Source organism: Rattus rattus, chromosome 2, assembly GCF_011064425.1.
Source record: "Rattus rattus isolate New Zealand chromosome 2, Rrattus_CSIRO_v1, whole genome shotgun sequence".
Taxonomy (NCBI): domain Eukaryota; kingdom Metazoa; phylum Chordata; class Mammalia; order Rodentia; family Muridae; genus Rattus; species Rattus rattus.
Genome location: NC_046155.1, coordinates 34,564,090 through 34,589,879, shown reverse-complemented (window position 1 = coordinate 34,589,879; position 25,790 = coordinate 34,564,090). Strand labels below are relative to the sequence as shown.

The 25,790-nt window shown below is 38.4% G+C and overlaps 1 protein-coding gene across 2 annotated transcripts in view; it reads right to left on the bottom strand.

Annotated features, from left to right (window-relative positions):
* Positions 1-257: 257 nt before the first annotated feature.
* Kif20b (kinesin family member 20B) overlaps positions 258-25,790 on the bottom strand; it is a 52,723-nt gene continuing 27,190 nt past the window's right edge. For both annotated transcript variants that reach the window (XM_032891828.1, XM_032891829.1), the window contains exons 18-31: positions 23,766-24,996; positions 23,149-23,287; positions 22,047-22,166; positions 20,236-20,296; positions 18,923-19,048; positions 17,407-17,534; positions 14,792-14,947; positions 10,116-10,292; positions 8,288-8,398; positions 6,343-6,540; positions 4,500-4,601; positions 3,990-4,140; positions 2,136-2,278; positions 258-507 (exon numbers count right to left, since the gene is read on the bottom strand). In XM_032891828.1, coding sequence (XP_032747719.1) covers positions 430-507; positions 2,136-2,278; positions 3,990-4,140; positions 4,500-4,601; positions 6,343-6,540; positions 8,288-8,398; positions 10,116-10,292; positions 14,792-14,947; positions 17,407-17,534; positions 18,923-19,048; positions 20,236-20,296; positions 22,047-22,166; positions 23,149-23,287; positions 23,766-24,996 — 2,921 coding nt within the window. In that variant the 3' untranslated portion in view covers positions 258-429. The remainder of the gene's footprint in view (positions 508-2,135; positions 2,279-3,989; positions 4,141-4,499; positions 4,602-6,342; positions 6,541-8,287; positions 8,399-10,115; positions 10,293-14,791; positions 14,948-17,406; positions 17,535-18,922; positions 19,049-20,235; positions 20,297-22,046; positions 22,167-23,148; positions 23,288-23,765; positions 24,997-25,790) is intronic.

Below are 25,790 nucleotides of genomic sequence, written 5' to 3'. Positions count from 1 at the left end.
GTAAGAGGAAGACTTCTCACCCCACCTCACAAACTAACAAGACATAAAGTCCAATGAAAAGGCCTACTTTAGACCAATATGTATATTCCAGTGCCACCAAGTGTGACTACCTGAGTTCAATCTCCAGGACTAAAGTGGCAGAAGGAGAATATCGATTTCTATCTAGATTCCTACCAGTTCCCCTCTGATCTCTACATGTGCTGTGGCACACAAGCAAGCAAACACACATACAATAAAGAAAAAATTTAAGAGCTGTATAAAGTACACAGGTTTATTATTGATATATTTATTGAATTAAAATTATATATATGACACCAATCTATACAGAGGCATTTAATACATCATAATATATATAAGTAAACTTTAGAACGTACAATTTACAATGACTGTGGATATAAACTTTACAGTGAAACAGTCTACCAAAGCAATTTATTTGGCTGTTCGTGTTCGAAGCCGTCGTTTGAGAATCTGATGATCAGTTTCTTTTGCTTTCTGTTCCATTAAAATCTGAAATAAACAATTTCAGTTTTTCAAATATAGGTAAAAATATTTGCTTATGAGTGATGTACTTATGTGCTTAATCACTCACTATAATTAATATATTAGATTTCATTTTTTCTAAACAAATACGTGTAAAAGAAAACAGACTTTGTAAAAGAATCACTCAACCTAATACAAGAATTAAAAAAACCTATAGTCTGTACTAAATCCAAGGCAGAGCTAAGATTGAAATATGTACTAAAATATTTAGACACATATACCTCAGACCAGTTTTAGGTGATCACCTTTCACAGCAATAAAGGTCGTCTCATGTTAAGAGGAGAGCACACTATACTCTAACATAGCAAAACCACTCTGTAGACATAGGAATCTTCCTTTAATTAAGGGGAGAAATTGTGCACTGCTCAGATGGGAAATATGACTAGTAGAACAGTACATGAAATAGCAAATGGTAACTGACACTAAATTTTTTCTAGGTGTCTTTTGGTGCCAGCCCACTATAGCAAAATCAATACTTCCTAGTTTTTCCTGGTCACTACCTGTTGAAACCCCTTAATTATTTTTCTTTCACTTTTATTCACTAAGCAAATGAGAATTTTTCCTGTTACAGTTCTCATGGGAACAATGAATCAGAGGGACTACAACCTTCTTTTCTTAAAAAGGCCTACAGGAAGCCGGGCATGTGGGAACACAACAAGGATCCCAGCAACAGGGAGGTTGAAGCAGAAGGAACCTTACAAGCTTCAGGCCATCCTGGACTACATAGTGAAACCCTATCTCAAAAACACAAACAAGACTAGAGAGCTGGCTCAGTGGTGGTTCCATTTCTACCACCCACATGGCAGCCCAATACCCTCCATAACTCCTTTTCAACACTCCCTTCTGGCCTCAAAAGGTACTGCTCATATGGTGTACATCATATGTGCATATATGCAAAATACTCATACACATAAAATACAAGTATAATTTAAACAAGAAAAAAAACCAAACCAAAAACATAAAAGGCTTAAAGATGATGAGAGAAAATGATGAAATATCAATTTAGTGTTTCTAATAGATATATGAACTCAGACTTACACAACTCTTGTAATAATGATAGCACAAGGAAGAATAGACTTTAGAAGTAAATAAATTATTAGTTGGAATATAGATGGAAATATTACTCTGGTAAAATTTCAAATGTCAGTGCATGATGCATGTTTGTGTGTGTATGTATGCATACATGTTTGTATGTGTACATACTATACATTATTGTGGTATTTATATTTAAGTACTATAAGCTAATATACCTGAGACCAAAAGTATGACACCTGTCTTAAGAGCGCTAAGGAAAACATTTGGGAAGATGACTCAGAGGTTAGACGCACTGGGGCTCTTTCACAAGAGCATTCACATGGCAGCTCACAAATGTCTGTGATGCCATTTTCACAAGATCCAACACACTCTTATGACTTCTACAGGCACCAGGCACGTATATGGTCTGTATATATACAGCATCCCAAACGCCCATACATATTAAAAATGATTTTTAAAAAGAAATTAAAAAATCCTAAAATTCAAATTGTTACAAATACTTTGGAATTAAAAAGAAAATGTATAGTTTTATACTGTTGAAAAATAAAATAGTAGCTTACCACTTGGCCAGATATGTTGATGGGAGATGATATTTCATTTCTGTACAATTTCCGTTTGGCTTTTTTAGGCTGGGACACATTTTCTTTACTTACTTCTACAGTTGATAACTTTGGGGAACTCATTGTTTCAATTATCTTTTTTGCTATAAGTAAAAAAGTTAATTCTTGTGTTAATTTTCTAACTGCAAAGGTCTGAAATTCTTAATGAAAAATACATAGAAATCAAGAAGAAAATGGTGACAAGAAATGACTAGAACATTGATGAAGAAACACATCCAATAATTGTGGGGCGGGGCGTGCACAACAAAGTATCACTGAGGCTCTAGCACCTTCACTCACCGGGAGGTGTGTCCACCATGTAAATTAAGATGAGGCAGAAGAGTTTGAGTTTTAGGCTAGCCTGTGCTATATACAGAAGACCTTGTCTCAAAAACTCAAACACTAAATAAACCAAATAAATGAATAAAGAAATAATATGGTAGATGTGCTTTGATACCCATATTTCAAGATGCCCATAATGACAATATAATCACCAACTCTTTACATGCATGCACGCCCACCCCATACCCACTTCACAGTAGATAGATTCTAGGAAATAGACTAAAAAGTTTTTAATTTTCTGAAGCGCTAAAGGCACTGAATCAAGAAAGTTTAGCACCCTCATTAGTTTTCACAAAGTACTTTCTGTCTTGTTTCAACTGTGGTTCCAGTCTTTCCTTCCCCATCTTCCCTACTTTTGGTCGCCAATTTATCTTAATGCTCTCACTCAGGCAATTACACAAAACCCTGTACACACTCTCCCTACCTGGAATTTCATGTACACGTTATACTGTTCTGCAGAGGAATTTCCCTGATAAAGAGGACACATAGCCAACCACTAGGTGAAAATGAGGAGGCAGGTTTTCCAGGCAAGACAGGAAGGGGGAGTGGTGGTGGGAGGAGGAGGAAGAGGAGGGGGAAGATAGGGGGAGAGAAGTAGGAAGGAAGTTGGAGCAGAAGTGCAGAGCCTAGAGAAACTGCAAGTAACAGCGACTTCATAGCTGAGGAAGAAAGTGGTGTAGAGCCAATGTAGGTGTGCATTTTTCAAACATACGCCTGAGTTACATTCTCCTTGCTTGGGCTTATTGAGGTTGGAGATTTACTGCAAGGTTGTTCAAATATTCTATATTCTACCATCATTAAAACTATTCCCTATAATAAATATGCACTATGTATATAAATATACATAGTACATATTTTAACAAAGACATACTATATAGCATTGTTCCTTCATGGTCTCTGTATCAGTGTCACAGTTCAATAATGGACTATGGTATGAAATTCTAAGCCAATATATCTTTCCTGCCCCAAGCTGGTATGGTATGTATATGTATATGAATAGTTAATCTTTACATATATGGAAGATCAAAACAAAACCACTGTAAAGGTACATAATACTAACAGGCATTCCCTCCAAAAGGTGGAAGGGTACACAGCCCTACATTTCTCTACCCACATTCCATTCCCTTCCTAAAAAAGCTTTTTCAAAGTTCCCTCATCATTCTGATTGGCTTTCTCTCTCTTTCAATACTGTCTAACCATTTTATTTTACCTCTGCTATATATTATAATATATAATAAATATATTACCTCTGTTCTATCTAGATCTACTTAAATGTTAGCCTTTCTAATCCAATACATAGTGAACATGGAGGAACATCTTGTTTTAATCCAGTTCTTTCCACAGTATCCAGAATAAGACAATGCCTGCCTGCTTTAAGCATTAGACTTAACTACACTGTTAAGTGTATGTACAACTGGACATTTGAAAGCACTCTGCATACATTAAAAATGGTCATCTAACTATTCCACCAACCTTTTGATTGAAGGATTGTTGGAGAATGTTGTAAGAAGTCTCCAAATTTCTGTAGTGTTCCCTCTTTTTTTTTAGAGGCTACGTTCGCACCAACCGTAGATGCTTGGCTCCGTAAGGAGTACGTCTTCTTAGATGATGGACATAAGAAAACCTAAAAAACAAACACTCTGTCACTGATAATGAAAAGAGTTACATGGAAACACTTATGGCCATTCTTAAAGGAATTTGGAATTAAATTCGTATATTAAGATCAAAGGTCTAAACAATGGCAGAACCAGTCTGACAGCTCGTGTGAGTGAAGGGAACACCTGAAGAAATGACTGCTAATGGGTAAATGCTAAAGTTACATCCTAGTGTAAATTACATGTGTAAAAACTTTCAACTGAGCTGTAATTGCACACTACTGTAATTAGACATAAGAAAGTTACTGCTCAGTATTTGACATCATAAATCTAAGCTCCTGCTTTATCATATAAACCACAGAAATGGTCAACTGAAGGGAGGGCAAACCTTTTGTTCCTTTTTGAAAGAGGAATTTCTATGCTCTGAAACGGGAAACTTCACATTACTTCTGGGTGTGGAATTCTTCTTATTTTCACATTTCACCAAGTCCTACGAGTAATGAGTGTAGTAAGAGTGCTGGTTACTTTAGACTCGAGAACAATGTCTGTAAGTGCTACATTACTAATTAGGATAGTTTTTCTTAAATAGGGGCAGCTACTGTTCAAAAACCAGCAGCAATGCTGGAAGATATCTGGTTGTTTTTGCTAGAGAGAAAGAACATATTATTGGCAATTAGTGGTAAAAGTCCAAAATAAAAATCACAAAGCCCTACAAAAAAAAAGAGAGGCCTCTAGCTTAGAACCCTGAGTTGTGCTGAGGCTGAGAAACCATGGGTCAAAGTGTGAGCTTAGCAATGGGACTGCCTGAAGTCAACGGGAACCTCCAAGAACATGTTTCTGTTTCACCTGAACTTTACATGCAGCTCTATATAATCATGTCCTATCTCCAAAAACATACACACCTAAGATTTCTCAGTGAAATCTGACAGGATCAAAAGGCAAATAAATCAAAATACAAGTACACATGAAGTAAGGAAAGCACAAGCAGAGAAGCAGAGGGATCTCAACCAAACATCAGAATCCAAGTTCCAAAATAGAAGGCACAAGGCCATGGGCAGACTACATGAAGGATTCAACAGTATTCATGGGAAGTGAACAAGGAAAGACACAGTCCCAAAATGGGACAGTCCCATTTGGAGTGCTCAATAAAGAGCTTCTGGGAACATTTAATGGAATAAAATGCAGGACAGTTGAACAGATTTTCACAGGGGCCCAAGAGCTGATTTTATTACAACAGTGAGGATGTAACAAAGTCAGATAAAATGTTCATATTTCAGCATAATTAAACTTGCAACATCCAGAAAATCTTTTCTGAGATACAGATGAAACATATACAGGGGAGGGGGGGTGTTACTGCATTTTAACTTCTTAATAGTAGAGAGAAAAGATGTACCAGTGAAACAATGGAGTATAAATGATAAAATTTAAATATTTTAATCATATTTAAAATGTGCTTGCCATTGGGGGGAAAACATTAAATTCTAAGTACTCAAGGCACTCTATGTACCGCAGGAAAGTTCTCTCTGCTCAACAATGTCCACTTGGGAATGGATTGCCTGACAGGCAGCCTCAGGAGTATGACAACTACTAGTTTTGTTCTTCCACCAGCTTGAAAATATACTACTATTTAAAGAAGTAAAAGAAAATTGGGGAAAGGTTTTTTTCCCCAGGCATGTTAAGCTTAAAACAAATAACTTTAGAAGTAAATATAATCATTTATTATATACCTCCCACAGAAAGTGAGAAAAAGAAGCATTTTTAAAAATATTAATCCACTGCTTCAGAGAACTAAGGATCATGTGACTCTCCACATTAATGGCTACGATGCAATACCAAGTCCAGCAGCCCCACCACGACACTGCACCAACAAGCTGTACAAGCTTTTACCCACCACAGAAAGGTCCCTATCCTAATACCGTCTGATGGAAAAGGATTCATTTTCCAAATGACCACAAAGACTTAAGATTTTTGTTAAATGACAAAATACTGATCAAGCAAGCTCATCCTCTTAGTCTACTTTCTGCATCAGACATTTCCCACCACAGTGGAAACGACATAACTGGTTTGGAACACGCTATATACTGACACAATAGCACCATGTGACTACTGCAGATGAAGTGTGTGAGGAACAAGCAGATGCACACAGCTTTCTCAGGACCATGAAGCTCCGGATCTAGAGTAAGAGCAGAACTGGGCAGCAGGTATAACTAACTACCCAGATGACTACTGACCTCCTCCACCTCGCCACTCTTCCTCTTCCGTGCCTTGGGGATCTTAATTGTGACTGGTGTGGCACAACCAGGGTGCTTCACTGCCACTTTGTTTGGCTGCAGAGGTGTAAACTGAATCTCCAATTCAGGCTTTGGAAATCGAGTACTTTGTACATTTTCTGTTGACACTTCACAAGAGTCAAGAACTACAGATCCGTCCTACGACAATATAAAAATGGGAGAAGGTGTCATTTACTTTTGTTATGTGAATCAATACATCACAAAAAATCAATTTTCTCAAATGCTATTCAAGACAATGACTTGAGAAAGATAAAGAATTATACAGGACAACAGCAGGGACAGAAGACTGACATATATCTACACTCTCTGGGTTACACATGGCATATTAAAATAGGAGAAAATAGGGTCAGTGTTCCTGCCTAATACCAACAAGTAAGTTGGAAGCAACTTAAGAGACTGGCATTACTCAAATTCTTATGAACCTAAGAGAGATATAGGTAAAAGTTTACTGGACCTCACTACGAAGCCCACTAAGAGAGAAAGATCTAGGAAAAAAAGTGGTATTTTAAACATGCACCCCAATTATAATATACGTAACTCCAGAAACAAATTCTTTGTGACTTTTTTCATTTGGAAGAGTCTTTCACTCTCCTTCCTTTAAGTGCTTTCTGTGGCCACTGGAGATTACAGGAGAGCATGGCTCTAAAGAGCACAATTGCAGGAGCACTCCCACGTCCATCCTGCCCCTTGTTCCCCTGGCAAGCTTTCAAGGACACCTCACCCATTTCATTCCTGAAATGCTTGAAACCTAAATCCAGCCACTAGCCTGTGAGCGAGTGGCTAAGGTCACAGCAGAAGGCATAGACACAGACAGCTTTTCAGCGTCAACTATGCAAAAACAAGTCACTTGGCCTTTCAGCCTCATTGATCAGACCAATCTCACAAAGACAGTAAAGAGACACAGAAGAGAATGCCAAACTTGATTCTTCCAAAACCACAAAATAGACAATAACAGCTGGAATTCTTTTCTTTTTTTTTTTTTCAGAGCTGAGGACCGAACCCAGGGCCTTCCACTGAGCTAAATCCCCAATCCCAACAGCTGGAATTCTTAATAGGAAACTGGAACCAAGGGATTTTAGGGCAAAGTATATAAGTGTATAAATTTATGGGGAAAGTAATGTTCCATCATATATAATCAGCAACAGAGCAAGAGTGTAATCATGATACCATGTTCTCTAATCCAGCCCACAACATCCCAAGCGAGGGGTTCCTTCTATCCTTCTAATAGTAACACTACTCTACAAAAGGAGCTTCTCGCCAATATTCCTGACTCCATGCAAATGACAATCATGTCTCATTTATGTCTGTGTCCTTAAGTATTTTTCAAAATCCCCAATGCTGGATAAGCTCAATACATTTGTAAAATTGAAATATTTTAGATAATATAGAATATTATTTATGTATTTCATAATCCAAAGTGAGGAATTCTGCTTAAACACAAAACCCTAAACCCAATCGGTTCATTACCAGAGCTTGGTGGTAGTTATTACAACGAGTACAATTTTAAAACAAAGTATAATGAGAACAAATATTGACCTTTATTTTACCTTTCATGGAATCTATTTCTGACTATCAAGTTTATTTTTATCAACAGTTCAAGGAAGAGGAAGCAAAAGTCCAAAAGATGACCTGGGCTTCATCACTCCAGGCTACATAAAGGTGGAAAACAGAATCAACTCCCAAGTTGCTCTCCGGCCTCCACATATGCCATGTGGCATACACTCTACCTACCCGAAAAACAACGAAGAAGCCAAAATAAAAATAAGTAAATAAAAGACGTGTGTAATTCTACAATACTCGATGACATTATACTTGTAGTTTTACTTGTCAATGATTTACAGCAGGTAAAGAGAGCAAAGAACCAGTTGTATTATTGAGTACCAACCTCTGCTGTATTCCTAGAAATTTCAAAACTTGTTGACTGAAGTTCAGTTTCAACTCCACCAAGATCAACTGAATCATTACATTCAGACTTGAGATTCATGGTCTGGTTTTCCTAAAACAAGAAAGCAGTAAGTAAGAAGATCATTTTTAATCTGAAAAAAACAGTATCATATAGAATTTTAAAAATGAAGCCATGCACAGACTGAATATTAGAAGTGCAGACTCCCATAAACTTTTCATTCCCTCAGCATCCTCATCTTTAGACTCAGGAAAGGCTGGCTGGGCAACTTTCCAGCCTCTTGTCAGTCAGTCGGAGACAAAATCTGAGACAGTGAACCCACCTGCCATTTTACTTTTGTTAACTGTCTAGTTAAGACTCACTGTGGGCTGGGCATGGTGGTGAATTGTTGCAATCAGCATTCAGGAGGATGCACAAGAGAATCATGAGTTCTCGAGGTCACAGTAAGACCCTGCCTCTAAAAGCAAACAGCATAGTACAGGACAGTGGTTCAGCAGGTAGAAGATACTGAATTTCGGGTATCACAACCTGAATTCAAACTGTGGAACCCATAGTGGAAAGAAAGAACTGAGTCCTAAATGTTTTTTGAAAAACCAGAGGTGGGTTAGAAGGATAGCTTAGCAAGTGAAGACGCATGCCGCCAAGCAAGGCATGTCAGAATGACCCTAAGTTGGATCCTACACAGTAGAGGACAAAACCCAATTCCCTATAATTCTGCTGACTTCCAGAAGCATTCTGCAGTCTATATGTGCACACACACATACAAAATAAATATATGTAAAAAAATCAAACTAAAGTAAGAAACCTAGATAGAGGCTGCTTAGTAAAGCAACCACAACATTATGAATAGAAAAAGAGAAAATAGTAAATCTTTTCTTACAAGCCAGTCTTCATGCCATTTTATGATAGGGTCTATTCCAAAACTACTTATGTGACTCATTAAAGAAACCTGACATGTTTTAACTTAGTAAACTCCAATATTCATCACAGCACAGCCACCCAAAGGGACCCATGTCGCCTTAACATTGGCCAGCAGCAGAGCTGCTACCGTGTTCATCTGGAGAGAGCAGCTCCCACGCACGGGCTTCCCTTGTAACACAACTGCAAATTACTAACTTTACGATTAGACAGTGTTCCCTATTTTATTGGTTGGTTTTATTTATTTTTGCGACAATCTCATTATGCAGCCCTGCCAGGCCTGAAACTTGCTATGTAGACCAGGCTAGCCTCAAATTCAGAGATCTACTTGTGTCTCCCAAGCTTCAAATGTGCCTTGACTGTTTAAGGATGTGCTACCTGTACAAGACAAGCTCCCCACTTAGGATTTCCAACCCCGATTTAAAAAGCAGCTGCTTTGACAACTCATGATGCCTCTCCATCACTACACTTACTTTAGAAATGCTTTGTGTCGTCAGAAAGTAAAACTGAGGCTGGGCTAGAATGGGTGATTGGTGGTAATGCCTTTAATCCTAGCAGAGGCGGGAACATCTACCTCTACAAGTTCCCTCACAGCTAGAGCTACCGAAGACAGAACACCTCGATTTTTAAATTAAATAAATAAATACATAAATAAATAAATTTAATTAAGGGTGGGCCTAATTATAATTATATAAGACTCACCAAAACTTCATGCTGAACCACCTTTCTACATTTTCAAAAAGATTAATAAACTCTAAAAATTCAAAAACCATGAAAAATATCCAAAATGCTAAAGTGTTTGGTTCCTTTCTGATGCATATACAGCTGAGAAGCAATTTTGAGGATGACTTATGTTCAACCAGAAGGTACATACAAGTACGCGTCCACTCACTGTCCCCGTGCTCTCTGCCACGGCCTTTCTCAGTTGCTGGATCTCTTCGTCCTTCTGCTTGCTGCTGGAGAGCAGAGCCTGCATCTGTGTCTCCACAGCTGTGACCAGCTGGTCCCGCTCTTCTCTCCACCTCTGAAGCTCACCAGTTTTCTCTGCCAGCTGTGCTGTCAGTGTTTCCTAGCCAACAAGCACAAAGATACTGAAGTGCAGTGACATAGGTATGAAAATGTCAAAATGGAACCCAGCACCTTGTTCCCCAACTTAAAAATCTAGCTGAAAAATTACACAAATCTTTATAATCTAAGAATGTATTAAGATTTTATTAAATATAACACATGACTAAAATATATATTATGCATTCATGTGTGAATGAAATGCTTATAAAATACAAACCATCACTTTATCTTTTAAGTATATATCACAGGAGCAGTGGCCTATACCTTTACTCCTAACACATGGTAGTCAGGCAAGTCGATCTCTGGGTTCCAGGCTAACCTAGTCTACGTGAATTCTAGGTTTGCTAATTAGTGAGAGCCTGACTCAAAATAAATACATTCTATAAATCATATTTGTCCTTATACCATCTACAAAAAAATCAGTTTACTGGAAATTTTTCAATAAATAATTATATCATTTTACAATATTATTTCCAATATTTGAACCAAAAATAAAACTACAGTAAAACAAATGGCACACCTTATAGTAACTAACAATAGGAAAATGAAATAAGGAACTGAAGAGACAGTTCAGCAGTTACGCACACTGGCTGCTTTTCTAGGCCCGGGTTCGATCCCCAGCACCCACAGCAGCTCGGGACCTGTTACTGTAGTTCCAGGGGGTCCGACACCCTCTGGCCTCTGAAGGCACCGCACACACTACACAGTCGCACGTGTAGAACACCCATATCCATAAAAGAAAAGTAACAAAACAAGTAATTCAAAGAAAAATGAACATTAAAAAAATTATCTGTACCGGGTTCAAACAAATGTGAAATACTGTGTCAGAGTAAAGGAAGCATATAGAAAATCTGTGGAAACTGCCAGCATCTCCTGGGGAGGACCTGGAAAGAGCTGGTGCAGCTATTATTACGAGGTGAGTTAACACTCAGAGTTTTTAGTTTCAATCACAGAGTAAAGTAGGCATCTCTGCAGACAGAAAGACAAAGTCCAGAGCCCAGTACAAGGTCTTTCCTTCCAGTGAGAGGAAAGGTAGGCAAAGGATCAGAGCCACAGCTTAAAATAACCTCAGAAATCCTTGCACTGTACTTTCTGTAAGCGGCACTTTAAAGAAGAGAAAAGGGAGTCAAAAGTCCTGTCAAGTGCACTGACAGCCATCAGCAGAGCAGCAGAGGAAGGAAGCAGTAGTCTCCCTTTTCCTCTTGACACACCACCAGAACAGTAACAAACAAAGCCCTGTGTAGTCCACAGCTTGGCCATTCTAGGCCCCCTATGAACCACACTGTGGGACACCAGAGCAAGTGTTACAAGCTACTCACTGAAACAGGGCCTACAGGACACCTTTAGCCAGAGGGAAGGAACTGAATCAGAAACACAAGATTCAACGAGGCAGAAATGTAGTCTGAGCCATCATCTGCAGTGAATACAGATGGGGTCAGGGACTTCATCGGTCAGCGAATGCCCAAGGGTGGGACCACTATCAACCCAAGCTACCAGAGAAGGACTTATCCAGAGGTGTGAGGAGATTAAACTTGGCCAGTAAATCATTAGGAGGCCAACAAAAGAACACCTAAAGGCATGAACAGATCTACCACACAGCTTGGGAAAGGGAGCTCAGCAATAAAGCTGTCATCTCCAAGCTGGGGAAGGAAAACACCTAGAGTTCAGACTAAAATCTGTTATCAGGCACGATCATGGCACTTGAGGAAATACAAACTAAAACTACTTTGAGATTTCATATTACCCTAGGTCAGAATGGCATGTGTAAGGCCCAGCACAGAAATGAATGAATGAATGAATGAATGAACGAATGAATGAGAGAAATCTCAAAACTCAATGACACCCCTTGAGGCCTTAGAAAAACTAAGGCCATGAGATGCTCAGCGGGTCTGGCAAGCCTGCAGCCTGAGTTCAAACCCCAGTGTCCACACACTGGAGGTAGAGCTGATGCCCTCAAGATGTCCTCTGACCTCCAGCGTGAGCTGCAGCATGTCACGCAAACACATATGCAAGAGCACATAGACACTAAATAGAATGTAATTAAAAAAATGGGTCATTTGCTAGTTGGAAAAAGAGGTAGAGGCAGGGAGGAAGGGAAAGGAGAGGTGAAGAAGGGAGAAAGGGAGAAGGGGTGCCAAATGCAACCTGAGTAGATAACACAAACAAGATTTGACAAACCCTTAGCTAACTAAAAAAAGTAGAGGGGAAAAACACAAATTTAAGAGAAATTTTTAAAATAAAAAGGTAGATAATACAACAAACATCAATGAAATAGGATTATTAAGGCATACCTCAAAAAACTATATTCTAAATTAGAAAATACATAATCAGAGACAATTCTAGGCATATAGGAAGAGATATACACAATTTAAATAAAATAAACATAAGAAATATATAGTAAGTAATTGAAGTTAGGCAATAATAAAATGTTTCCCAACTAAAAATTCCTGAGCCCAGATAAATTCAAACTTGAATTCCACCAGGTCTTTAAATTAGAACTTGCACTAGGGGGCTGTGCTGCGGTTAAGACACTCACTGATCTTACTGAGGCCCCAGATTCCAATTCCCAGACTGACAGTGGCTCACTACTGTCTCTAAGTGTAGTTACAGGGGATCTGATGCCCTCTTCTGACTTCACAGCCACCTGACACAAATGGTACACATACAGACACACAAGCAATATACATACACATAAAACAAAAACATATATACCGTTTGCTGTATTTATGTATGTGTTCATGAGCACAAGTACCTGTGGTGCCCTGTCTATAAGTCAGAGCATCTGATACCCCTGGACTAGAGTGAGGGAAGAAGCTCTGAGATGCCATGAGGATGCTGGGACTTGACTCACATCCTCTGCAAGAACAGTGTGTGCTCTAAACACTAAGCCATCTCTCCAACCCTCATAAATCTAGAAAAAAGCCAGAGAGAGAGAGAGAGAGACAAGCAGACAGAAAGGAAGGCAGGCAGGCAGAACGCATGTGTATACCAATGTTCATTAAATTATCATTAAACCAGAAAGAGGAAAAAGGTTGTCAAATTCATTTTACAAAGCCAGTATCACACTTATACCAAAGCCAAACAAGAACATGAAAAAATATATTATGCAATCTCATAGTGAATATAGATACAGAATTTCTAAGTAAAATATTTATAAAAACAATGGCGCCCGTTTTCTCCACTCTTATTCTGTAAGACTAGAGGTCTTAGTTCAATAATCCTAGAGAATTAAGATATGAAGCAGAAAAGAAATAAGTCAAACTATCCCTACAAGCAAACGGTATGATTCTGTACAGAGACTATACAGAAAAGTCATAGAACTCATCAACATCTTGAACAAAGTAAGAGCAGCGCACCAGTGAGCAAAACCCAGTAGCTTTTGCTCATATCAATGATAAACACAGTGAAAAGGGAAACTGGAAAAACAATCCTATTTGAATGGCTTTAAAGGAAAATAAAAACTAAAAATAAACCTAGCCAAGGAAGTGAAAGCCCTCTTCAATGAAAATGTTCAAACACAAAGAAAGAAACGAAGACACTAGAACACAGAAAGACCCCCATATTCAAGTATCAGCAGAATAAATATTGTAAGATACCATGCATGTCACCAAACATACTCTACAGTTTTAATCCAAAAATTCCAATGACACTCTTTACGAATGGAAAAAAAGAAAAAAAAAAAATCAATCCTAAAATTCACATAGAACTACAAAAGGCAGCAGAAAACCAAAGCAATCCTGAGACAAAGGAACAACACTGGAAACATCACACAAAGCCGTGACTAAAACAGCACCATCCTTGCACAGCAACACATGGACATGGGTTCCACAGGGAATAGAAAAGCAGGTGCAGACTTAAACTCACATAGCTATAAACACCTATGGAGATACTCGGCCACTTTAGCACTAGGAAATGTGGACAACCAAGTGCAGAATAAAAATGATTAAGACTATTTCTTTCATCCTGCACAAAATTAATTCAAAGTGAATCAAAAGGCCTGAAGCTCTGAAACACTATAAAATATAGCCATAGACTTTCTCCATTAGCACATGAAATAACCTCAAGAGCTGACTAATAATGTTACAAAAAAAGTAAAAAAGCCTCTGTATAGTAAAGCGAAAAATCAAGTAGAGAGAGAGTATACAGAATCTTAGCCAGCTACTCGTCCCACAAAATCATTACTATCTAGACATAAAGAACTCAAAATGTTAAAGACATATGCAAAAAAATTAAAAATCAAACAAACCCCATTTGGGCTCATGAGAAAGAAGAGTTTCCCAATGATGGACAGCCAGCCAGTAAACATGGAGACAGCAAGCATCCTAACAGTCAGAGGAATACAGTCAGGCATTTTCCAAGCAGCTAAATGAAGTGAAAAGGGTAGGAAAGTACAAGAACAAAGGTCAGATCAAATCAGGGAGAGGGTAACTCACAAAAATAGAGTAATTTTAGCAAACCAAGGGGAAAAGATGAACTACACCCAGGAGTCATTGTACCAACCACTTCATTCTGCAGCTTCAGACAACGCTCCCTGTCCTCAGCATATTTTTTCATCTCCCTGTTTCGTAGAGTCTCTGCTTCTTTCGCTTGAGTCGTAAGAACCGCTTTTTCTTCTAACCACTTCTTTCTATCAGCTTTATGTTTCTCTTCAGATTCCTAGGTAAAGATAATAAAAGCTATTTCCACATGGCAAAGGAGTAGAGTTTTAATAATACCTGCACGTAACCCATTCAGTTCACCTTTTTAAAAACCATCAAGCAAGTGGATTTTTTGTTAATGACGATGTGACAATGACAATATGAATTTACTTCAGATTTTAAAAAGAAACATTAACTGACTTGCTTTCACTTATAAACAGTATTTTCCTATGTAGTCCCTTCACCAAAGAGCTTAAGACAAACTTGAACAATTAACATTTCTGTAATAGTTTAGTGACTCAAATATTCCTAAACCCCCTCCTCCCCCGCCCCCTGTGGGTTTTGGTCTGTGATGGTCACTTCCATCGCATAGCTCCAAAAAGAAAACATGAAATGACCTATAACTTGTATAATTTTTTAAAGGAACATTCAGAGCAGATGCTCAGAGATTTTCAAACTGAATTCAATAGATCTAAGAATGTTCTCATGTCACTCTAATTTCAGCCAATGAAAACCCAAAGAAAACTCTAAAAGCATAGGAGATTACATTATCTCAGGAAGATGCAAATGCAGCAATGCATGACAACCTTAATATGGCTGATGTACTCCTGCTTGTCACAGTAAATGGGTAATTTGTTCCAGTTGCTTTTGGATTTTCACAATAGGAAGGATATACTCTAAAGTATATAATTAATCATTACAAAGAAAAGGTAATTTTTCCTGTTATATTTAGTAACTCAGGGCATACTCCTTTAATTACAGCACTTGGGAGGCAGAAGCAGAGGCAGAGGCAGAGGCAGGTGGATCTCTGTGAGTTCCAAGAATGCCAGAGCTCCACAGAGAGACCCTATTTCAAAAGGAAAAAAAAAGAAAAGAAAAAGCAAAAAAAACTCAGATGCAGAACTAAGCATGAGGCCACACTCTCATAATTCCAGCATTTTGGGTGCAAAGACAGGAGGATCAAAGTCTAAGGTCATCTGTCAGGAGCCATAATTGGGACAAGTTAGTAACTAGGGGGTGATCTTCCTAATATGACCTGCTTCGGATTATTATATAATCTAACACAGATTCGCTCTTATTAGGCAAGGCCTTAGGAGAATTCATTTTAGGGAAGATTTCTGCTATTAAAATGCGTTTCCTGTTATCACTAAACATATATAACAATCATTAAGTAATAGCACACCATTGTGAGCAGATCTCTGCATATTTATGTCTTGCAGTGATGTTGTATAGATAAATAGATGACTTAAGTTTTAATGATGATCCTATAAAAATTCCTAAATTATATCAGTGATTATTAAGCTCTTTTATAGTGGGACTGCTATTAGGTCCCTTTCTGATAGTCAAAACTGCAATTTGAGAACTCTGCCAGTCTCCCAAGTGTCACCAGCTAATTGCTCTTAGATAGTAACTAGCCTTTCTCCTACTCTGAGCACATTCCAAGAGGTTGTAAAACAATTAACCAAAGGTCATAAAAGGGAGCTAACGATTTATTACAGGTGCTAGGACAGAGGATAAAATATTGGCTGGGTTTATCTATACAAAGCTTCACTAATAACTTAGCTATGGCTTTAAACCTGTGAACCTGTGGAGCTGAGACAGGTGATGGATGTTTATCCAGATTATTACTCCTAGTGGATAAGCATGTAAACAAAAGTTCATCACAAGTTCACACACACACAAAAAAAATCAAATCATAAATTGAAATAGAAGTTTACAACAGAATAAGTTTACATACATATCCATTAGGAGTAATTATCTAGCTATCTTCTCCAGAGCTATATTGCCTAAGTAAAAAGTGGAGTAGAAAAATATATTCAAAGATAGGAAAAGCAGTAACTTAAACATTATACATAGAGTCAGGGAGTGAGCTTAGCAGATAACAATGCTAGCTGCAAAAGCCTTTTAACTCAAAGATGATGACCCCAGCACACATGCTTTAAAATATATATGGTGGCGTACATCTGCAATCCCAGCACTCCTACGACAAAACAGGAGGCAGAGATGGAATTACCCTAAACTTATGAAGGTGCTGCTTAGCGGCATAAGCCAGATTCTGTCTAACAACTGCAAACTGCCTTCTGATCTCTACATGCTGTGGCATGTAAGCTATGTACACACACATGTGTGTGTATGTGTACACACACACGCACGCCACACTGCCTTTTACGCACGCCTTGCACGCACACACACACACACACACACACACACACACACACACACACACACACACACACACACACACACACACACACACACACACACACACACACACACACCCCAAGTCAATTACACTTGGTAACTTTCCCCAGGATATTTTTTCAAAGTGCACTGGAAGTTTTTCTCTCTATATTACTAACCCCATTATTATTTTACCCAAAACTGGTTATAAAATACAAATGCTGAATTCTCTTACCAAAATACAATGGACCAAAAGATATGGAAAGCTGCTAGGAGGGAGAGGGAGGGAGATGATACCTGCAGCTCGTCCTGAAGCTTCCTGAACTTCTTACTAAGCACGTCCGTGTCCTCCATGGGCTCTGTATTTACCTTTTGATTACTTCTAGTCTCCAGATCTTTGAATTTGTCTTTCCATGTATCCAATTCTGATGTAAAGTACAGACAAATGTTATGATATGTAGCAATATGACCAACCAAAATGAAAGAAAAATCACAAGAGCCCAAAATACAGACCAGGATGGGACTAAAATTATTCCAACAGCTGAACTTTAAGCAGTCTCACAAAATTCTTTACAAAATCTTGTTTGTATGTGTGTATGTGCATCATATGTATGTGCACCACATGTATAAACCATGTATGTATATCACACACGTACGTACATATCTATCTATCTGTCTGTCTGTCTATCTATCTATTTATCTATCTATCTATTTATCGATCTATCAATCACACATGAGCCTGGTATACAGGGAAATCAGAAGATATCAGATCCCTGGACCTGCAGTTACTATGGCTGTAAGCTACAATGTGAGTGCTGGGAACCAAACCCGGGTCCTCTTTAAAGGCAAAAATGCTCTTAATCTCTGAACTGTTTCTCTCTAGCTGCTGTTACCAAATCCCCAGTGAACAGAAGCTACAGGGATTTCTTATGTACTCAAAGGTTATTTTTCCAAGTACGGAGTATAAATTTATTTCAATGTGAAATTAAGTATAACAATTCTTGTGGTTCTCAAAAAAATAAAAATGAAAAATATTTAAAGCATGAAAATGGCTAAGAAAGTGTGAAATACTTCATGCACCAGCACAGTTCAAAGGCTTAGAGTACTCTCATGCTGACAGAGCACGAATGTGCAATCACAAACATGCCAGTCACCATCAGCCATGCTTCCCAGACATAGATAATGAGGCTAACTCAGCAAATGTACACAATTATATGTAAAAAGTGTCATGAATTAAGTATATACATTCCTTCCCTTTAGTACCAGACTATAACCAACTTAGTTATTGGTGTTATAATTTTTCTAAACAATAGAAAAATGGATGATGTTGATAGAAATGAATCAGTATGTACTGAGATAAACAAATTAATGTTAAAGGAACAAAAACCAATCAAAGCTTGTTTTTTCTTTACAGATTTTTTTTTTAAACTTTCTGTGGATGAGTGTCTTGTCTGCATGTATGTATGTGTTCCATGTACAGGCCTGGGGTCCACTAAGATCAAGAGGTACTGATCTCTGGAAGTGACGTTACAGAAAGTTGGTTGAAAGTCACCATGCAGGTATTGGGCCGTGGACAGAGATCCCCTGACAGAGAGCTACACAGGCTTTTAATCACTAAGTCTTCTCTTCAGCTCATCATACAGCGTTCTTATTTCTTCATGATATACAATTTCACTCAGAAAAAAAATAATTTTCATCTGGGTGAGAAAGCCAAGTGTGAAAGCACTCGAAACTTATAAATTATTATAAACTACACTACTTTAGAGAAAGCAGAAATTGGGAAAATGAAGTTTTGAGACGTAGTTGCTCTGACCTCCGGCTAGCCAGTCAGCTTCCTGTGACTTAGCCTCAAGCACCCTGTCCTGCTCTGCCTGAGTTTGCTCCTGCTCCACTAGTGTCAGTCGCATATCTTCAATCAGCTTCTCCTTAACGCTGAGATCTAAAGGTTTGAAAAAAACATCACAACATCACAAACAACTCAAAATAGTTTTAAAATCCTGAAAATGTGTTCACTGAGAATAAAAAAATAACCACTGAAACTCAAGACTTAAACGCAAAGCTATATCCACCATCAATGAAAGATTTTGTTAAATAGCAATCTTCCCAATTAAAACAACAGATTTAACACAATCACGACTAAAATTACATATGTTTTTATGCAGTAGTGAGCAGGTTAATCCTAAAATCCATGTGGCAACGCCCAGCACCCAACAGCGCCAAAACAACTGCAGATGAGACGCATAAGCGGGAGGACTCATATCTCAATCTCAAATGCATCCCATCGCTTCTGTGATAGTGACATGATACCATGTGGACAAGTACAACAAAAATCAGAAACTGAAGGCCAGAAAATAAATTTATCACATTCTAGTTTATATTTTCCAGCAAAAGTTCAAAGATAATGAGGTAAGGGGAAAAAACTGGAAAGCAACCCCTCCGCCTCCTCCTCTCCCCCACCCTGGGATAAGTGTAGAAGGGACAAGAAGGTCTTTCACAGGACACTATGCTTAAGACCTCTGTAAAACCAAAGCAAACCAAATTCCAGCACTGGGCATAAAGTCCACTCCTAGTTGAGAAGCTATTGGCAACTATTGCCTGCTGGGAATAACAAGGAACGGAAAGGTCAGTTTTCTCTGAGAGGATAGCACCTGCTAAGTCAGCCTTGCTCCAGTGTAAGCCCACACATCTGAACATAAAAAGGTAGTAAAACTGGCCTTGGTGTGAGAGAGAGAGAGAGAGAGAGAGAGAGAGAGAGAGAGAGAGAGAGAGAGAGAGAAGAACTAAGAGAAGAAAGGGGGAGGGGAGGAGAAAAGGGAGAGGGACAGAAAGCAGGGGGAGAGGAGACACAAAGTTGGGAGGGACAGGAAAGGCAGGGTGAATACGATCAAAACACATGGCATGAGATTCTCAAAGAACTAATAAAAATGTTTTTAAAAAGTACTGAACCTTACCAAGGAGTCAATATTATACTGAATGAGTACTACTTAATGTTTGTCTAATAATCATAATTTTAGGTTTATAAGTTATTCAGGAGAATTAATCATTTCAGCATTTTCAAAAAAAAATGTTAACTGTTACTGTAACTATTAAGTCAATTTAATTCTAGAACAAGAACTTGGTTCTGACCTTTGCACACTTTCTCATACTGTTGTACAACGTCTTCCATTTTCTGATTACTTAACTGCTCCTAAAAAATTAAGGAATACAATTAAAGGCACATATAAATCAATACTTACCTATTGCTGATAGTGTGTGTTGGAACATGGTCCAGGACGGAGTTGCATAAGAATTCTGAGTGCTTGTAAGACCACTCAAAAATGAATGAACAAATGAATGAATGAATGAATGAATGAATGAATGAATGAATGAATAAGACAAGAATCTTGAGACTCCGGTCCTTCAAACTACAGAACTGTTTCTGCACTATGTTGCTTTTGTGCTCCCCTAAGGTGTAGTGAATAGGAGTGACTTTACTTAAGATTATTCATTATTACTCCCTGTTATTATTCAACGAAATATTTAAACTATACTCTATATACTTCTTTTGCCATGTGTGGCTTGTCCTTGTATACGACTTGTAATTGCATATAGCTTGACCTCATGACAACTTTACCTATGTGACCTTTCTTAACCCTGAGAATATAAACTGTCTGAGGCTCTGAATAAAGTGGGCGGTTGCATGAGATTTTAGTCTCATTCACTGGGGCCATTCTCCCGGATTCCACAGCCTTTAGAATAGTGAATAAGTAGGTCTTAATACGTCCTACGTGTGGTGGCACGCACATTTCATCTTCCTGAGCTCAAGGACAGCCAGCGAAGGCTATAGAGACACAGTGAGAACTTGTCTGCATTGGAAAAAAAATCAGAAAACAGGGCGAGCAAGATGGAAGCCTGACAAACCGAAGTTCTGTTCCTGGAACACAGAATGGAGAAGAAAATTCTCACAGGTTGTTGGTCCTCTGACCTCCACACATGAAGTGAGGCATACATGTGCCGTGGCATGTGCAGACACACCTTTACTCAAATAAACACATGCAGACATAAATAAACGCAAAAGGTTTTGACTAAAAATACAGACAACAATCAAAATACTTACACTTTTAATATCAGTTCTGCATTACACCTATTCATAAATGTGTTCCACATATCATAAAATGTAAAATCAAGGAAAATGGAAATATTATATTCAGAGCTTTTTTAAAATCCCCATTATGAAATAAAAAAATATAGAAAACATCAGAGCCCTCTATCAAAAAACCTGCTGTAAAGTTTGAGAGAAGAATCAGGAGTCTCAAGGGGAGGTTAAGCAGGGACAGCGAGGCCTGCAACAGTAGTCATAACAGTCAGGTCACCAGGACTGCACACTCCATTTCTGTCTGTCTCATCACCAGATGTAGAGCAATGGGTCTCAACCTTCCTAATGCTGGATCCCTTTAATACAGTCCACCTGTTACGGTGACCCCCTACCATGAAGTCATCCCTGTTGCTACTTCACAACTGTAATTTTGCTACTGTTGTAAATCACAATGTAAATATCTGTGTTTTCCAATGGTGTTAGGGGACCCCTATGAATCAGTCATTGAACCCTAAGGGGTTGTGCCCCACAGGTCTCTGAAAACTCATGCTCTACAATCTGTTTTAGGATGGATTGTTACAAACCAATCTGGACTACAGAGCACTCTATCTGGATTTAACAAACAAATGATCGATCTTGTGGTAGTGGGTCTGGTGGCTTGTGCCTACAATCCTCACACCTGAGACGTGACAGAAGATTTGCCATGAGGTCAACTCCAGACCAGACTACAAGGTAACACCGTAGCTATCACAAAGCAACAAAACAACATTTAATACAGAAAATAAATAATAATGTACTTTATCGGGTAATAGAATATTGCAGCAGAATGGAATATAAATGTCATTAACAACATAACCACTACCTTAAGTTGCTGAATGGTTCGTTGTTTCATATCTATTTCCTGAGAATATTGGTTTTTCTTTTTCTCCAGTTCATTAATTTTAGTCCTCAACGACTTCTCTTCATCACGCATTACAGATACCTACAAAAGCATAATTTATAGCACAAACTGAACATCTTCAGCATTTTTACTGTCGTTTATAGTATGTGGCCATGTTTTCAGGAAACATTCCCTTTAATATGACCAGAAAAGAATGAATACTACTAAGTCTCAGTTTAGCTTTCTTTCTCTTTCTGGTCTAAGCACACTTGCTTTCCCTAACTCCTTTCTCCATCCTTTCTCCATCTTTACAGCCCCGTGGCCAGCAAGTGGCTTCCTGTATCACATGACCAGTCATACCGCCTTGTTCATTAACTCAAGCACCATTACTTCGATGGCCCCCCTCTCCTCTAAACGGTATCTGCCAAGATATACAGGGGTGGGGTAGGGGTGGGGAGGACACTGAGCACAGGAAAACTAGAGGACAAGAAAATAATTGGTCACATGTATTACCTCCAAGGAAAATGACTTGAAGAAATGGAATGGATTCTTTTCCTTCCCTAAAGATTTCTTTGTGTGTTTGAAACTTTAGAATTGTGTAATTTCCTTTTTTGAAATTATGTTAGTATATAACTATACCACCCCAAAGGTGGCAAACATCTAAATTAAATTACAATAAATATCTTATAAGTCACTCTGCCTATCCTAAATATTAACTTCAAATAAAGCTACTTTTGTCTTTTAGAGAAACATGAATTTTATACTTTTAAAAGAAAGGCTCTAGTACTATATGTAAAGCATGCAATATGAATTTTATTCTTTTTTTCTAACTCTAGTCCTATAAGCACACACACCTTTGGCCTGCAGAGGTCATTTCCGAAGCTATTACAGTCAACCTGTTTTGCTTCATGCTCTCTTCATTTTATTTAAATTAGCTGCATTTTCTTTGGTAAAATATTAGCACTCATCATTTTAGAGAAAAATTCAAGTTCACAGATGTCCTGTTTAATCCTACAGTCTATCCCTAAACCTAAAGAACACCTGTAGCACAGCAAATGGCCACACAGCTTTTCACACAGCTTACCTCCCTCTGTACCTGCTCGATCTGCTTTTTGGCATCAGTGAACTTCTCCTTTAGCTCAGCACAATCTTCCTCCTTCCGCTGAAGGTCTGCTTGGAGATTCTGGGTAAGAACAGAGTTTGCAGCAAGCTCCTCTTTCAACCTAAAACAAACAGAATCCCAAACTACTTATCTATGGTGAGGCACCATTGGCTGCCTAGGATCACTGTGCGAAAGAGCAACGTGTGTCCCAGAACATAAAACATAAAACATGTGAACTAGCAATGAGTGCTTCAGGGGCTATCATAGGGAGTCAGAGGAGTAAAATGTTTGTATACAATTGTTGTTTCTAAATTTTCTAAAGGTTTATATGAAGAAAGTTCAAGTGTTTCTCTCATTATATACACTATATTCTACCAAATTAATTGATGTCCATATAATTGTACAAAAGTTATGTAGAAAAATGAAAGCTTACTTGGTGAACAGAGGAGTTTGCTACCAAACCTCATAACCTGAGTCCAATTCCTGGGGCCCACATGTTACAGGAAATGGAGTCTCCCACAGGTTGTTCTTTAACCCCCACACACATGCGGGTCTGCACAAACACACAACATAAAATGGTTAAATAAGACTTAGCTCACTTTTTTGTCTCTTGTCTGCTAATTTCATTTTCTTCTTCCTTTGACTGAAGTAACTGTTTTGTATCATGCAAATTATTCGCCAACTGTGTAATTTCTTCTCTGAACTTGACTTCCTCTGCATTTAAATGTGTGGTACTTCTGATGTGATCCTGGTGCTTTGCTTCCAATTCCTTTAGGCTCGCTTCCAGCTTTAGGATGGCAGATTCCTTCTCTAAAATGCTCTGCTCTAACTCAGCTAAGCGCTTACATTCCTCTTTCTGGGTCTCTACCATCACTTCAAGGTCCTTTACTTTTGCCTTATAGCAGGTAACATCCCGGGAAAGCTCTGAAAGAGCTTGCTCTCTTTCCGCTACAAGCTGTACTTGGACACGGAGACTGACAGTGGTTTCCTGAAGTTCTTCTCTAAGCTGCTGGATTAGACTTTCTTTCTCCTTCAGCTGCTGGTCTCGATTCTTATCCTCACTCTCCTTTGCTCGGAGCTCACTGTTCTCATCCCTGCAGTTTTTTACTTCCACCTGTAATTTTTCAATTTGTTCTTCTAGTCCCTGAATCTGATGAGACTTTTTGGAGGAAGCCTTCACAATCTCTTTACATTCTTCCCAGATGGCTTCAATGCTAGAGTGGAAGGAACTTTCCCTGCTGAGCTCCTGAGTATGAAACTCTTTAACCCATGTGCTCGGTAGGTCACTACCTGGAAGCTGTTGTGATGTGTTCAGCAAATTAGCACCACTTGATAGATCCTGGAGATTGAGTAAATCTATTTTTGAAATATGAGAAGGTGAATCAAGAGATCGCAGTTCATCTATTTTTGTTTGCATTTGTTTTATCTGTGAAACATTGCTTTCAATACGTCTTGCCGCAGTTTCCATCTTCCCTGACAACTTCAGGATCTTGTCCTTCTGCTCCTGGTTCACAGCTCTCTGAGTATGCAGCTCAGCAGCTGCAAGGTCATAACTGGCCTGGATTTGCTCTACCTCTGCCCTCAGGGATGAGTTCTTTTCTTCAAAGAAACAAAGTTGCTGCTGCAAACTCACAACCTGTTTATTTAATTCTGCCTTTTCCTCCTTTGCATTTCTGAGTTCATTCTCACCAATAGTTAAAAGTCTTTTTAGCTCTTCATTCTTTTCCTGCAAAACTCTATTGCCTTCTTCTGCACCTTCTGAAACAGACTGTTGCATTTCTTCCCTTTTGTCTTGATCTTCAGTGATGGGTGGACTACTAAGTATAAGCCCTTTAAGAGAACATTGGTACTACTGTTATTACAAAGTAAAACTTGTATATAACCAACACACCAGAAGCATGACACTGCTGATGAAAAACTGAAATGAACTTTAACAAGAAAAAGAATATAGAACTTTTATATAAAGAGTATAGTTCTGGATCAAAGTTGACAAAAAGGTCTAACAAAGTGATGGTTGCTACTTTTGATATGATCAATTCCAATATTTATTATTTAACTTTAATTCCAACCTTTATCAAACAATATAAGAAAGGGAATCACAACAGTGAAATTCTAGCAACCAAGTACATCCTGAAGAACAGTTTCAAAGTAAAGTTACTGTTAGTGATTTACAGACTGAAAACCTTATTTTTTCATAGATAAATATAAAGAAGGGATTGAAATTCTCAGAAGTTATACGGTATCAAAGGCAGGACATGCAGTCCCAGCTTTCATTAATCTGGTAAATTCTAATTGTTTCCTCAGATGGAGAAAGGAACCAGTGCTAGTGGTTCCTGTGTTATACGTATAAAGATGAAGCTAGGCTTGCTTTAGAGACAAGACAGCTATCAGAATCTGGAAAAATGCAGGGCTCAACTAACCAAACATGAATGCAAGGCATGTTTGTAGGCTTACTGTCTACGCTTCCAGGATAAAGATTGCTCTACTGGCCCTTATTCAAAGACTCGTGCTAACAGGGTCAAATGAGAGACTCCATTGGTGAAGTGCTTGCCATGTAAGCAGGAAGGCCCAAGATTGGTCCCAAGAACCCACAGGAAAAAAGCTGGGTGTGAAGGAACACTTCT